This window comes from the organism of the source record quoted next, unplaced genomic scaffold (genome assembly GCF_019419815.1).
Source record: "Pyrus x bretschneideri cultivar Hongxiangsu unplaced genomic scaffold, Pyrus_bretschneideri_v1 Contig32, whole genome shotgun sequence".
In the NCBI taxonomy this organism is placed as follows: domain Eukaryota; kingdom Viridiplantae; phylum Streptophyta; class Magnoliopsida; order Rosales; family Rosaceae; genus Pyrus; species Pyrus x bretschneideri.
The window spans coordinates 4,031,424-4,048,101 of NW_025999635.1; the positions used below are offsets into that span (position 1 = coordinate 4,031,424).

General features: G+C 38.0%; 1 protein-coding gene and 1 pseudogene across 1 annotated transcript; both read left to right on the forward strand.

Moving 5' to 3' along the window:
• Positions 1 to 574: 574 nt before the first annotated feature.
• Positions 575 to 4,332, forward strand: LOC103952778 (polyadenylate-binding protein 1-like). Its single transcript, XM_009364452.3, has 6 exons — positions 575 to 866; positions 969 to 1,071; positions 2,189 to 2,259; positions 2,986 to 3,177; positions 3,290 to 3,414; positions 3,868 to 4,332. Exons 1-6 carry the CDS (start codon positions 735 to 737, stop codon positions 3,911 to 3,913), a joined length of 669 nt encoding a protein of 222 aa, XP_009362727.1. The 5' UTR covers positions 575 to 734; the 3' UTR covers positions 3,914 to 4,332.
• Positions 4,333 to 12,830: 8,498 nt separating this feature from the next.
• LOC103952777 lies at positions 12,831 to 15,931 on the forward strand (annotated as a pseudogene).
• Positions 15,932 to 16,678: the final 747 nt, after the last annotated feature.

The window sequence follows — 16,678 nt, forward strand, 5'->3', positions numbered from 1 at the left end:
TCAAAATTTAAATTTTAAACTTGCTTAAATCTTCTTCAATCATTGAGCTAAAAAAAATCGTGGGTTAAAACTTATTTTTATGCCAAATTTTATCTAGAAAATAAGCCAAGATTAGTGGTTGAAATCCAATACTAAGACTCAGTTGCTGATGATGTTGGCCACTTATAGAAGAATGATGATTCTTTCATCTCCTAATCTCTCTCTTCTTCCCTCTTATCTCCTCTTACGTTGAACAATCACGATTAATCCATATTAACATCTGATATTGATTTTAAACAAAGTATCAAAGGAGGAGAGAAAAAAATAATAAGAATAGAAGAGAGAATTCTCCTCTCTCGCGGAAAGCCCAAGGACTTTAGTACGGCAACAGTGACCTAAAGCAAAACGAAAAGCAAGAAGCGAACGGCAGCCGCATGATTTTCTTTCAATCCACGCGGTTCAATCTTAAACTTTCATCATCAGCCCATAAAAGTCGGAATCCAACGAGCCAATCAAAGACAAGCGGATAAACACGTCAAAACCCCAAAATACCCCTACAAATTCCCTAAAACTTCAAATTTGAGCCGCTTTCTTCCTCTCAACCCCAAGCGGCCAAGCCGCAAGCCCAAACACACCGACCGCCCGATCCCAAATATATAATATCCCCAAAACCAAAAACCTCAAAAAACCAGACACACACGCACACAGACCTCTCCGAATCGCACTCAATCCGACAGCCACCGAGAGAGAGGGCTATGGAGGAGCAACAGGAGCACGAGGTTTACGGCGCCGAGATCCCCAACGACGACGGCGAGGACGTTGACATGTCGTCCAGGGCCGACGGGGTCGACGACGACCAAGACTACAACGACGACCCTAACTCCAAGGTACTCCCTCAATCAATTTAGCCTCGTAAATCTGGTGCTCTAGCTTTTTGTTTGGCCCGGTTGGGTTGATTCGGGTCGCGTTCTGGTTTCAATGTGGTGTAGGAGCTGGAGGATATGAAGAAGCGGCTGAAAGAGATAGAGGAAGAGGCTGGAGCTCTCCGCGACATGCAGGCCAAGGTCGAGAAGGAGATGGGCGCTGTTCAAGGTATCGGATTTTACTTTTCTGTTTTAAATTTTATTTCTTTTGAGTGTTTTGGTGGTGATTTCTTGAGCTAGGGTTAGGCTGCATTGGGTTTTTTGGTGGGTTTGAATTGGAACTTAATGATGACTGTGTAGGTAATGCTAGGTCAAAATCCGCTATGTTGTCCCTTTGTGATTGTGTTTGGGGAATGCTGATTCACAAAAGCTCAAAATAATGAAAATATTTGATTTTTTTTCGAATCATGATGCGTCTAACTGGTCCATGTTGTTAGTTGTCGCCGATTGAATGGATACGGTACCCGAATTGGAATTTTATTGATTATTCTGGGTACATTCACGCGTGCTGAGACCCATGTTGTTAGTTGTCGCTGGTTTAATGGATGGAGTGCTTGAGTTAGAAGGTGTTTGGTTTTGTACAATTGGATTTTGGTAATTTTGTTCTGGGTACATGCACGAGTGCTGTCTTTAATGGTTCACTAGGGTTTTTCGTCATTGTCCTTTTATGTAGGCTAGCATATAGAACAGGAAAGTTTTAGTGATACGCATCTGTCTGACCATGGTTGTCCGTTGTTAAATGTATAAAGTTCCTGATTCTGATGGTTATTCATTTTAAATTATTGGGTTTTGTAGATTTTGTTCCGTATATTTGTATGCCTGTTGTTTTGAATGGTTTTACTAGTAGTTATTGTCCTTTTATGCAAGCTAGATTGGTCCTTCTGTGTAACTATTACTATCTGAACTCTTATTTTCAATCTGCACAGTATGCTAGTGTTGTCTATTTGTACATCCCTGGTCTTCCTCTGTTGGTCAGCCCATCCAGGGCACTGTTGAGTTATACATACATGATACATTCATTGGTTCTCAAAAGAATCTTTCTGTCGCACAGTAGGCTAACATGATGTGTATAAGTAGTATTTCGGAACTGTTCATGTTTGTAATCGATGAAACATGATACCCCCAATCAAATTTTACTCTAGGTTTACTGCTTCAAGTATTGATATCTATCAGAATAGCTAATACTTTTTGTTCTCAAATTTTACTCTAGGTTTAATGCTTCAAGTAATGATATCAATCAGTATAGCTAATACTTTTTGTTTTATGTGTTTTGATTGTGAATGAAGATTCCTCGAGTGGTTCTGCGTCTCAGGCTGAGAAGGAGGAGGTGGATTCTAGATCCATCTATGTTGGTAATGTGAGGCTCAACAATGCTTTCTCTTTTTCATTTTAATTTGGACCTTTTTATATAATGGATATGTGTTTTCATGCTCTGCTCTCTGTCTCTATCTATTTACATATGTCAAATTTATTTTGGAGGGATCAAATATTTCAAACTTTATATCGAGTTCGAGTTTAGGATATTACTGAGTTTATCGTAGGAGAGATTTCCATTTTGCTTTTGGTGTTCCCTAGGACAGGGCTGTCCACAGAGTTTGTTTTCTGTCCTTTTCTTGCACTTACTAGGTGACTTTTATTTTTATTTAGACTTTGTTTTCCTTTTTTTGCCTGTAGGCTACAAATTATTGAGGGTTTTTAGTGTGTTTAAGTTCTCGTTTGAGATTTAAATCAAGTAGCCACCTGCTGCCCACAGCCATGCTAATCTTGAAAGAATAGCTAGTTTGGATAATTTCTGGTTTAGATATAGTTGGGTCAGTTGACTTAAACTGTAACAAAGATAAAGTTGGATCAGTTGACTTAAACTGTAACAAATACTTAATATTAGTTCAATGTACTTTATAAGCTGCAGTCTCAAGTTTTAGTATGCTTTCCCAAGTTTTTGACTTAGTTCATCTGCACTAGGGAATTTTATTTTTATTTTTTTTTTTTATTTTTTTTTAAATTATTACCATGTGATATTTGCTGTGCTCTTTGGAAGCATTATGGCCAAGAGTGAGAACCTATTGTTTGACTTCACCCTCAGGTTGATTATGCATGTACTCCTGAGGAAGTCCAGCAGCATTTTCAGTCTTGTGGAACCGTTAACAGAGTTACAATTTTGACCGACAAGTTTGGTCAACCAAAAGGATTTGCTTATGTTGAGTTTGTTGAAGTTGAGGCTGTTCAGAATGCTCTCCTGTTAAATGAATCAGAATTGCATGGCCGTCAATTGAAGGTACTTGATTTTTTTTCTTTCTTGTTTTATGTATAGGTCTCTATACTTATTTGAATACTGATTTTTTAGTCGATCAATTGGGTAACAGTGATTGGTTTTGGTATATTAACAGGTCTCTGCTAAGCGTACAAACGTTCCTGGACTGAAACAGTATCGAGGAAGGCGCCCCAGCCCATTTTCTCGATCTCGGAGGCCTTTCATACCTGCTGCACCCTTCTATCCTGGGTTTGGTTATGGGTAAGCACATTGCACAATGATCTCCTTTTCTACTTTTGTTGCTTTTTAAGGGAGTCAAAAGAGGCATGGAAGTTTGGAAAATAATATGTTGTCTCCAGCAACAGTCCAGCCTATATTTATTGTGCTTAAACCGATAATATGTTGTTTTTTGGAAAATAATATGTTGTCTCTAGCAAAAGGGAAAAAAAGGTGAAAATGCTTAAACCGCCAAAACTGGAAACTAAAACGACCTTAAAGGACTAGGCCATTCCTCATAGGCTACCATGTTCTCCTGTATCAAGTTGTCAATATTGCAGCTTCATTAAGTTTATTGAAATTTTGTTGAAGTTACTTCGTTAGTTGCATTGCTTGAAAGTTGTAGCTTTGTTTTTGTTTCTCTCGCTCACTTTGAGAAACTTTGCATGAGCTCTTCATATTGTGACATGCCATTGACCTGATTTTTCTTTTGCTCAGGAGGGTTCCGAGGTTCAGACGGCCCATGCGATACCGACCATACTAATGATGTATCACATCCCCAGGTGGCCACATTGTGCGAAAGGTCATGTATGTTTGATTATGGTCCTATACCATACCAACGACGAATTTAGATTGCTAGGTGGCTGCACTGTATGAGGGCCATTTACGTTTTATTACGGTGGTATCTATAGTTTTGGGAACTGGAGAAAAGAAGTTGAACAAACCATTTGCATGGCAAAGGCCTACTCGATTCGTTCTCGAATTTGTAGTGCACAAAAAGGGTTTAGTTTATGTGTGGAGGGGGATGAGAGAAGGCAGATGTGCAAATGCTGTATCAGAGACGATTCCTTTTTACAGATTTCTGTGCTTAGATTTGTAGTTTTAATTCGTAACATTGAAGGATCTCCTATGCCAAAGAATTGTTATTGCATTCGATTATATGATTCGAGTAGTGAAATATAACTCTGAATTGTCTTTTTTTGGTCAAAAATGTAGTTGTTGATTAAGCAACGGATTAAGTCTTTCTTGCCTGATCAAAAAAAGTTTAGGGGAGGGGAAGCTACCCCATCTCAGGTCTTGGCAAGCCTTTCCTTTTTTTAACAAATCACCTATCAAGAATGATTGTCGCCGGGACTTGAACTTATGCCTTGATCTAGTGAACAGAATAATTTTTACCAATTCAACCAATCCTAGTTAGCAATGGATTGAGTCTTTCTTGGGTAGTTAAACTTGGTATGGTTATAAGATGTTGCTATAAAATGAAAAGATTTACCAAAGACAAAATTCTTAAATGGGTCGTAGCTCTAACATGGTAGTACAATTTTACCATAAGTTTATGCATCTGGATCCTCTTTGTGAGGATTCGTGAATCGTGTCCGTTTATGGTACATCGTGCAGTCAGTTTTTGTCAGGTACTATTTGGGTTCAATTTTAAATAAAAAAAAATTAAAATGATTTCTGACCGCACGATGTACAATGAACAAATACAATTCACGGATTTTCAGGATTTTCATAAAAAGAATCCAGAAAGGATCCTCTTTCTAAGTTAATATCTGAACAATTATGACTTTAAATTATGCGCCAATGACAAATTTTGTTTACGAGACTTTGCGTGCGGGTGAATCTCTTAATCAATTGAGTTATATAAGTCTCGTGCTGGTTCAAAGTTGCGGCGGAGAGTTCGAACTCTTGTATGGAGGGGAGCATATCAGCTCGGACAATGTAGCTGCTCCCACGACGTCTGCATGTTCGAAACGAGTGTAGATACGAACAAAACAATATCAGTTGGGATCTCAAACTTGATGAATTGTTTAATTTGTTTTGATGAAATTGTAAGAATGGTAGCTCGGAAGTGGACAATAATGAACACAAATAAAAAATATGTGAGCTCAGAAGTGGACAATTAATGAACACAAATAAAAGGATTTTTTTTATTTTAGAGTAAATCGTTGATTTCTCTTTTGAACTTTTACTTTAACTTTTGATTTATCCCTAAACTTTTTTACTGGAAAAATCACAGTCTTGAATTATTATTTTTGGCCGATTTTTCTTCTACCGTTAGTTTTATATAGATTTCATCCAAATTAAAGTTAACTCTTATCACGTGCACGCACACCATGTGATTCTCTTTTGAGGACAAAAACATCATTTCGCTAGACCTTTAAACACAAAAACTATAGAATCATACAGATTTGCACGGGTCAACATTTTATAAATCTAGGGTCTTTAAAAGCGCCCGAACTACCATCACATGTTGTGTATATGCTTCCATTTAACATAAATTTGTCCTTAGTTTTCTAATTGAAAAGTTTAGGGAGAGAAATCGAATGCTAATTGAAAGTTTAGGGGAAAAATCGGTAGTTTATTCTTTATTTTACGAGATAATGTGACTCTTTTTGGGTCCATTAACAAAATCAGAATTCTGTCAATCCGTCTTCTCTTGACCTCAACAGATTAACTAGAGTTCATCGATGGAACAAAGAAATCACGACAAAGGAATACAGAATACATCCCTCGACGATCCTTTGTCGTCACCCGAAATTTACACAGGGGAATATACGATGTAACCCTTTGTCGTCCCCCAAAATTTCAGATAAAAAAACCATTTGGTAAGACTTACTTGATCAGAAGAAGAAGAAGAAGAAGGAGGAGGAGGAGGGAATTAATGAGTACGACTGAGCGCTCTACGCAAAGCAGTGCAATGGAGGACTCAACTTTGGTTAACTCTCGACGGCTCCCACTGTTAGTGCATTTTCTTTGCTTCACTTTTGCCGTTTGCTCGTTTTCCATACTTCGCCATGCATGCATATATCATATATGTATGTATGCTGTGATTTTGTTCTCATATTTCTGGATAGTTATGTGGAAAGCTCTCTTCTTCCCTTTCATATTTTGTTCTTTCAAAATCAGCTGGGAAAAAAAGATTTGCCTTCTGTTTAGAACCAGTTGTCTCGACGCTAATAATCCTAAAATCTTGGATTATGGGGGTGTTGTAGAGGAATTATAAAGTGAAAAAAAAATAGAAAATGAAAAATAGTTCCGCGGTGACGACGACGCCGCCTACACTGAGGGAAACGACATCGCAGCCACCGGTGACGGCGGCGAGGATGTCGAGCTCGTAGTAGTCGGCGCTCCAGCAAACATTGTACACGGCGAGCCAGAGTCCCTTGGCATACCCGAGAGTAGACGTGTGAGTCCCGTGACGGTCGGAGTCTCTAGTGGAGCGGTACTCCGAGGGGTCTCATTCATCTTGCCGTTAGTGGATTCGAAGCCGGCGGAGAAGAAACGCGCGCCGATGAGCTTGCGGTTACACAGGTTGGCCAGAAAGTCCTTCCTGGCAACCCAGCTGCCTTTCCATTTGGTGGGAATAATCCATGTCTCTAATTAGTAGTCCAAATTAATGGTTATTTATAATTGTATTTACCATATGCAGAAATCGTTGAGGTTTTGGGGAAGAGATAGAGAGGGGCGGCAGCCTCATAGCAGGAGTGAAGCTATGGGGGCTAACTGATAAGGACGGGGAATCATCGGGGAGGGAGGTGGGAGGTGGTCATGGGGTATTTTTATGTCTTGAAATTTTTTTTTTTTTTTTTTTGGTTATACCAAATGAAGTTTTTAATTCCAGCAGTATAACAATGAAATATTTGTCAAATTTTGGGTGGAATTACCATGTGCTGGTGTCATAGTAGTGTACGATCTAATAATTTTTTGGTTTTGTGACATTTTAACTTGATTAGATAAGCCGTTGTGGAATTCAATTAGTGCATGTTTGATGATATATTGTTTCGCTTTTAACATTTGTGTGCAATAAATATAGGAGATATTTAATATGTACGTACATTTATGGAAGAAATGACGAATGAAGAAGGGTGAAGAAACAATTAATAGTATGTATATCAAATGGGGTCTTAGATAAGGTCATGTTCTTTAGTTGGCTAGCAAATGTGCATGCGTTGTGGGCAGATATCCTTTATGTAAATTTCACATCCATTATGTATACCATTCGCAGCAGCAGCACTAGGGTGGAGGGTGGTCATTACAATTCTCTACCGTCAGAACACAAATGTATATTCTTTCTCCTCACCATGCTAGGAGTCCTCCTCCAGGTGAAGCATGCGACTGGAGATACGCCGTCTCCATTTGTCACAGACCACAACACTATTGTGATGTTGATTGCTGATTTATTCACTTACGCGGGGGCACTGGCGACTGTCAAGATATTCCAAGCTTCCAACAATACAGAGATATGTGAATTGATGAACAAACTCAGCCTCTTGTGCGGAACTCTTGCATTGATTCTAATGGTGCTCATCCTCGTTCCAAATTTTGGTTGGTTTACTCTTGCATGTTGGGTCATATATTTTGCGATAATTGCGACCAAGTCCTACCAAACCCTAAAAAGACTCTGTAATGCAGCTGTTCGTTATGTCCGTCATAAAATGACCCATGTACATGAAGGAGCTGATGAGGGCAGGTGTTCGTTATGTCTGTGACAGAATGAAGGCAGCAATTTGTTATGTCCGTGACAAAATGAAGGAGCTGATGATCATATCGAAGGGCACCAAAGAACCCCAAAACCAGAATGGGATGCTTTAGTTATATGGTGATTGTATTACGTAAATGCATTCGTCTCATGAATTTCTAGGCATGTGCCTTTTGGTAAGGTGGAAATAATTATTTCGTTTCCTTTTTATTAAATTAGAAAAAAATACCTTACCAACCGTGTAAAAACAAAACAAAACAAAACACTTGAAAGCTCAGTCGAGAAAAAGCCGTGCCAACAAATCATCTGGAACTGTTCTCACAACTTCGATAGAGAACGGCAGAAAGAATACGAAACTGAAACGTCATTCCCAGATCAAGCCTCATCTCCTGCCACATCAAAACTCCTATATTATTCAATTCTTTTCCTTTGCTTCCATGGCAGGAGAGAAGGATTCGATAGTCCAAAGTAGCTAGGGAATATTGGGTTTGTCAGGTTTCGAAAAAGGCTAGCTTTTTGGAAAGTTACAGGTCGGAAGATGTTGATATCATCGAACAATCCGCTATTTTAATGACGATGAAGAAGATGAAGAAGACGGAGAAAATGAGAAGATAAAAGAGAAAAAAGGCCGGAGAAAATGAGGGAGAAGAGAGATTACATATAAAACAAAAGATCCAGAGGATCTGGCCGGATTCTCTTTGGGAGGATTCTGGAAATACTCTAATCTTAATCGTTCATCGTATATTTATGCGGTCAAAAATCATTGTAAATTTTTTTATTAAAAATTGAATATAAACCGTACTTGATAAAAATTGATCGCACGATGTACGATAAACGAATGTGATTAGAAGATTCTCATAATCCTCATAAAGAGGATCCGGCTATGATCCTCTCTCAAAAAGGATTACTATTTTAATTATATCAAAATGTCAAAATTAACAATAACAATAAGAAAAGACAACAAAATGTTTTCTAATTGAGAAGCTAAACCTGATGTGGCATGACATAAAATAACATCTCGAATAATACCTCGCTACTCATCAGAGAGTACCCAACTTGCTTACCATACTATGTGACCCAATAAAATTATAACACCTGTTCATTTTATACTCCTCTGACTATTGCAATCCTTGTAACCAAACACCAGCTCTCGCTTTTGAACATATGACCGAACACCCATCTTCTTCTTCCCCTTTCCTATGCCATCGCAGAGTTGGCCACCCATCCCTTCCTCCAACCTCTCCTACGTCGACTACCCACAACTCCCCTCCAACCTCTTGGTCGGTCCAACCCCAAATCCCTCATGTTCTTTTCGGTGGAAGCCATGGGAGCACCTCTGCACCTGCCCACTCACCGGTTGCGACTCGCCACCACCTTCCTCTTCTTGCTGCCATGGTCGCATCTGGAAAGAAGAGGATGGATTGAAGACGGGGTCGACGAGGTTGGTTAGAGGAGGAGTGGTGGGTGGGGTTGATAGAGAAGGGAAGCCGGAAGAGGAGACGTGTAAGTGGTTGCCGGACGAGAGGAGTAGATGGGGTTGAGATATCGGCCGCCGACGACAGTGAAGGAGAGCAAGGGTCAGCAAAGGTTGCTGAGGGAGGAAGAACATGTTTGGATTCTAGAATATTGATTGCTTCAGTTGCAGTTAAATATAGGTAGGACAGGTGTCTTTATTTGATTGTTCCACATAGGATGATCAGTATAAAGGGTCCTGAATGGTGAGGACTCAATTATTGCTCCTTTTAAAATACAAAAATAAACCTCGAGGATACTTGAGTACTCAGTGTTCAGGATAAATTTGCCGACTATCCTATATGGCTCACTAAATTAATGACACGTGTAAAATGAACTATCTAGGGAAAGAGATATCTCATAATCTTTCCCTCCAAAATCTAGAGATCAAATGATTTGGACCTTTAAAATTTGATTCAACGGCTTAAAACAAAGAAGTTAGTAAAAAAATTAAAATTATAATGATTTTTTGCCGTTAAATCAAATTTTAAAAGTTCAGATCATTTGATCCTTGGACTTCGAAGGGAAAGGCCTATGCTTAGGCAATTCTTTCGCTCAGTACAACAAAATGAAGAGGAATTTTTATCATGGTCATACAATCAATTTAGTTATCTGAACCTAGCTCGATATCAGTAGATGGTTACGTGCTTGTCTGAGAGGAAATGGGTGGGGCAACTCGACCGTAGGGAAGGTCCGCGAGCGGGGGAGCGGAATTGAGAGCGAAAGATAAGTGAAAGAATGGCAGACACGCGAGAGAATGACTACATTAACTATACAACTGAGGAGACGATCTCTTTTGTACCAGCTATCTAACAAACCAAACCAGAGCAATTCTCCTCTTTATCGAAATCCAAACACCGTTTGTTTTGGGGTTTTAGGTTGAGATCGTGACGTTTGTTTTGGGGTTTGGTTCTCAGAAAAGGGAAGAAGAAGACGGTGGGGTTGAGATTCTCATGTTCTAGCAAGGGAGAAGAGTAGCAGATTTGATAAAATTTTAATAAAAAACATTTAATAATTAATTAAAAAATATTTGAAACTGCTGTCAAATTTGGCAGCAGGAGATATTGAGAACTGTCTATTCAGTATCCAGCTCCTGCCACCTCAAAACTCTCCTACGTCGACCCTACCCAGATCTCCCCTCCAACCTCTTGAAACTTCATGCCCATATCAAGCCTCCAGCTCCTGCTACAACAAAACTCCCGTATTATTCAGTTCTTTAACCTTTGCTTATGGCAAAGGGACTCGAGGAATTGAACTATCGAGCGTCTAAGCGCAATATTTATATAGTCTGGGGATTTTTGGGAGGTACAGGTGGGCTGATGTTGATATCATCGAAAAAGACGCACCTTTTCTATTCAACTGAAGGCGGAGAAGAAGAAGAAGACAGACGAAAAAAGACGGAAAAGTATTCAACTGAAGACGGAGAAGAAGAAGAAAGACAGACGAAAAAAGACGGAAAAGTGAGAAGATCAAGAAAAAAGGCCGGAGAAATTGAGGAAGAGGAGAGGTCTTGTAAGAGAGGTAATAATTAAAAAAAAAAAATTAGGGTTTTTTATTAGTACATACATTCCACGTTAAAACTTATTATTAGATGACTTACGAAAAAGAATTTATCACATATAATAAAAAATTAACCTCTAAATTAAAAAATGTCAATTTTTATAAAAGCGATCAAATATATCTTAAATTTACTTAAGTAGATAAAAATATCCCTCAATTCATACGTATAATTAGTTGCTAATTAAAATACTTTTTGTGCTATAATCAAGTATTGTTGATCCATGAAATTAAAGACTATGGCGGTGATTGATTCTGTTGGCAAATACGGCCTAGAAAAATTGGCCTGATCATGTTCAGCTTGCACTAACAAAATTCATAAACATGCACAACGAAATTGTCATCTTCACTATACATATGTTCAACTTCAAACTAAATTCTATGTCCTTGTAACAGATTTACGGTTCCCGGCAAAAAATAATTCATGTATAGCGTGTACTGCAGATATCAAAAGTTCAAGGATTGTCTTTTTTGTCAAATTTGAATGATTGTACGTACATCTAAAATAATAATAAGATGGTCAAAACTCCGGCTTGAGCTATGCAACAACGAGATCCCCTTTGTCGGCGTTTGAGTTGTCTCCCCTTCTATTTCAATCCCCTAAAAGGTTTATAAAAAAATGGTTTTGGGTCTTAAATGGTGTGCCCAATGGGCCCACCCCTGATATCTATCCCTTGTTTTCAGCATTTGCACTCAATAGATGGCTTTCGTCACCCTCAGGTGTTGGCCAGTACGTGCCTATTCTGATATTCAGGGAATATCAGGATCGGGGCGTGTCACTCCACACAAACGGCTATAACAACATACTTGCATTAAACTTAAACTAGTCTAGACAAATTCATGATTTATTGAAAAAAAAAATTCAAAGAAAAAATTTGATAAGATCATATAAGTCGACACTTCGGATTTACTTCTTTTGTTAGGTCTCAACTTCAAAATATTTATTCACTACACCTAAATATAATAAAAGTTCTACAAAGTAGGAGAAAATTTTCATTGTGACCGGAACACGGATAGTACACCACGTTTTTTTTTATTTTTATAAGTGGTGGAAAATTGTTTTTTTAAGTTATTAACTTTTTAACACACATATCATACTATTTGTATAATGACACATGGTGTACTATCCCGTATTCCGGTCACATTAAAAATCTCTCACTTTTTAACGCACATCATCAGTTACTATTCAATCAATCTGATCGCCAACGGGCCATATAGCTTTTACATATGCAATGACTAAAGAGTTTATGGTATAATAATGGGAAGACATATGATAACAAGAAATTTGTCAGTGTCTACATGCAGCACAAGCATGTGAGCAAAGTAGTTGGTCAAGATCAAATTGTCAGCACATGCAACTCTTTTCCTCTAAATTCACAACTTCAATACGAGATCTATCGCATACATGAAATAAGAAAAAGTAAAACAATATGCAAGCAAACAAGTAATTGAATAAACAGATAGTTGCAATCACAACATCTAACAAAAAACAAAAATTACTAAACTAGTGTTGCACAAATTGTTTTGTGTAAAAGATTCTTAATATGTGATGAACTGCTCCAGACGATACAAAAATCAAACTGTCAGATTAAGCAAACAAAATGCAAGAAAAATCTGTTTTAACCATGTAAACAAAATCTGGGATAATATACTGTTGATTTAACCATGTAAAAGATGCATTAGGTCCCTTTTGTAGGTTCTTAATATACTAATTTTGTTAACTATCGTATTAAGCAACCAAACACCTGCTTTAAACATGTTTTGCCAGATTTTGTTTGCATTAAGAAGGAAGAAACTACAGGGCTAATTCAAATAGTCTAACATTATCACTCTACTTATAAACAGTGAGTGTGACAATGCCGCACTGGGCTAAATAGTCATTTTGAGATTGGGGTCTGTTTAGGCCGGCCCGGCCCATACTCGTTGCTTTCGATTCAGGATCGCTCCCAAAATCTGGGTGCTTTCCGATTGAAAGTGTTGATATTTAATGGCGTCCTGCACAGAGAGTGATGACACAGCCGATACTCCACCCCCGTAAGCAAACCCACCTTCTTCCTTTCCCCTTTCTGTTCAATTCATCACTAAAGTTTCTTCCTTTCCTTCTGATTCCTCCACTTTCTCGGCTGCCAAACACATCTTAGTTAATTTCTTAAATTTTACCCATTTGATTGCAACAGAGAACGAACTCGTTCGATTGATTGATTTGTGCTTGTAATTTCAGGACAAACAGTATTTACAAGGACCCAGATGACGGCCGGCAGCGATTCTTGCTCGAATTGGAGTTCGTCCAGTGCCTCGCAAATCCCACCTACATTCACTTTATGTGTGTGTGTGTGTGTATATATCTCTTACTATTTGGATTTTCTTTTTCCTTTAAGTTTGTCCTTGCATTTGATTCCCTGCAGCTTACATTTTGTATATGTAATGTAGATTTGGCTTAGAATCGCTACTTTGAGGATGAGGCTTTCATTGGGTACTTGAAACATCTTCAGTACTGGCAGCGTCCCGAGTATACGAGATTTATAATGTGAGCGGAAACCCGTCTCGTGTGATGACTTTGTGGTCGTTTTGAGTTCATTGAATGGTCTTACATTGTTTTCTGAGGTTTTAATTTCTGTCCCTTGAAGACATTTTCTCTTGTAATTGTTCAGGTATCCTCATTGCCTGTTTTTTCTTGAGCAACTTCAAAATGCGAACTTTCGCGCTGCAATGGCACATCCCGGAAACAAGGTCAGTCACTGTATGCATTTTCTCCCTTGAAATTTTAATTCTTTGGAACTGTATGTTGAAGCCAGCAGCATATTCATCTGGTTTTTCTTTTTATTTCTAGGAATTGGCACATAGGCAGCAATTCTACTTCTGGAAGAACTATAGGAACAACCGTTTGAAACATATATTACCGAGACCCCTCCCTGAACCCGTTCCTGCACTTCCACCACCTGCACCACCTCGGCAAGCTGTGCCTCCCGTTCCACCTGTGCCGGCTACTTCTGTTTCTGTTACAGCAACTGCTCCAGCCCGTTCTCCTATGCAGTATGCTATGCCCCCTGGGTCTGCTCCAAAAGTTGAACCGAGGAATAGTGGGGTTGATCGACGAAAGAGGAAGTATGTTAATTAACTTTATCTAGTTTTTTTAATTGTTATTCTGGAAGCACATGGTTTCTGCAATTTTTAACCAAAAGACCATACTAGATTAGTTTCCTGATTTATGCATGTGGTTATTACTATAGGAAGGACGGTTAACTTGACAATATAATAACAGCAATGGAAAATAAATCAGGCGAGGTAAGTTTTAATTTCTTGGGCGAGGTAAGTTTTAATTTCTTGGTCTTCAGGCTTATGAGATTAGCATTATGACAATCTATAGTATTCACCGCTTCTGCATTTCTCTCTCGTTGCTTTGATAGTGATTAGCTAATTCACAAAATCTTTCTGCTCTATGAAATTACTGGTTAGCGGTAGCATTCAGTGACTAGTTTATCACATTCCGCATATTCCATCTGATTATGTAATTTTCACTGCCAGCTGAAAATTGGGAGGAGAATGGAAAAGAACCAAAGAAGTTTCTGTTTCTTCTTCTTTTCTTTCGTTTTGTTTTTTTCTTGGGGTGGGATTGGGTGTTAAAATACCACAAGGGAGTGGAAATAGTAGCTGGGCAACTTCGAATTGCTCATCAAGTGGCTACCAGGTGTTGTGAACATATCATATCGCTCCTAATTGTTCATGGTTTTTTGTTATAGTCTTTGTTCCCCCTCCCACCTATACATGGCAATGATGATGTGCTTTTGTTAGACTACACCTCTCAGGGTGAGAACAGCTACTCTGCAGTTGTTCTTTGAACAGATCTAGTAAAAAATCTGAGCCATTTTGGTGAGAGTGACTTATAAGATGCTTATTTCATTGATCACAAAGCTGTACTGGTTTAATGTTTTCAAGTAGATGGGCACCTTAAATTTTGTCTGGCCTACACGACGGGAAAATTGTGTTGTAAGGGGTTCTTTGTATCCCTTTTTTTTTCTTTTTTTTTTTTTTTTTTTTTTTGCATTACTTTCATTTCAATTAAATTATATTCACAACTATTCTGTCACTGCATTTTAGTATTACTTTCATTTAAATTAAATTATATTCACAACTATTCTGTCACTGCATTTTAGTGCAATGGTATGTTTACCCTATTGGCTGACCATTTGAGATTATGGATGGTCTGCGATTTTCGTTATCTGGTGGCAGAATCTTGGCACTTTTAAGACTTAGTGTATTTTGAAATCATGGAAAGAATGGCCTTTGGCTGGGATAAGTTATCTTGTTCATTATAATTCAGTCCTTTAGTACGTGTTTTGAAAGTTGTCGTTGATTGTAGGAGAATGGTCAAGAACTGAAGGTGCAGCGGTTTCCATCTTTCAAAGAGATTCTGACGATATGATGTTAGAATCTTTGAGGGCACTTATGAGCACATGTGAGTTTGGTTGGTGAGATCATGACGTTATATCACAAAGCTTTGAGAAGACCATCTGGTATTTTTCTTTTTAAGCTTGGAAGACAGTTTTGTTTATGCCCTCTACTAGTTTCGATTGAGTTGAAGATCTGTTTAGGTGCCTTGCTAAAGGCCTAACTCAAAACTGCCCTTCGATCGGTTGTCAATCTTTACTGGTAGAGTAAAATGTACTTTGCTTTGGATTGATCAGAACGATTTTTCTCCGAATTTGAACTCCATGATGATACGATGGCTAAGCGGTATACATCATTATTTGCCTTCAAGCATCTGATGAAGACTAATTACATGAAAATCTGATTTCATGGGTCATATTTGCTTGGGATTTGTATGTAAGTTAATAGCGTTTACCTTTGTGCTCGAGATTTTGAGTTTGATTCTCCCTCTTTTGTGTAAAGAGATGGATGTTCTTTAGGTGCTAGCAAAGTAGACAAAGTTTCAAGAAGAGAGAAAGCGAACGTTTCATGAATCTTATTGTTTGTGCCTATTTTGTTAAGGAAATCACCAAAGCTTGGACCTTTCGGTCTCCAATTTTTACCAAAAGATTTGCGATGAATGCTCAGTCGCACATTATAACATTAAAGCATGCTATTCACGTCTTTTGGTACCAAGCAAGTTCTCTTTCCAAATTCAGTCATAATGCGCCGAGACCGAGCTTTTTCATATTTTAACAAAATAAATATAATTCGGATACTGCACAGCATCTTTTAAATTTGAGAACTTTAACGAAAAGCTTTCGATAATGTTTATTTTAATAAAAATCATATTTTTACACTAAAAAATTAATCATGGTACTATTCATTTTACCTTTTATTTTATCTTTATTGTTAAAATTTAAAATTTTTAAACATTTTTCATTAATTTTTCTTTTAAATTTCAAGCAAATAAAAAAGGATAAAAATCAAAAATCAAAACCAACCCGTTATACAGTCACCTTCCATTTCAATCATATCTCTCTCCACGTCATCACCAAAACGCGGCGAAACGTCGGTCCAAATGAGTGACCTAGCTTATTCCAAACCACAGGTAGAAACAAAGAGATAAAAAAGCTTATTCCAATATTTTAAAAAAATAATTACAATTTAGATACTGCACGACACCTTTTAAATTTCAAGCAAATAAAAAAGGATAAAAGTCAAAAATCAAAACTAACACGTTATACAGTCACGGATCGGGATCCTCTCCTTAGCAAAGGATGAGGATCCTCCTGATCAAGTTCATCAGACCGTTAAAATTTTATCCAACGAGTACAATTATTATAACTT

What these genes read in the sequence shown, in the direction of transcription:
- LOC103952778 (XM_009364452.3), top strand. Translation starts at nt 735, where the DNA reads ATGGAGGAGCAACAGGAGCACGAGGTTTACGGCGCCGAGATCCCCAAC. An exon ending in ACGACGACCCTAACTCCAAG is followed by an intron (nt 867 to 968) that starts GTACTCCCTCAA and finishes AATGTGGTGTAG; the next exon opens with GAGCTGGAGGATATGAAGAA. An exon ending in TGCATGGCCGTCAATTGAAG is followed by an intron (nt 3,178 to 3,289) that starts GTACTTGATTTT and finishes GTATATTAACAG; the next exon opens with GTCTCTGCTAAGCGTACAAA.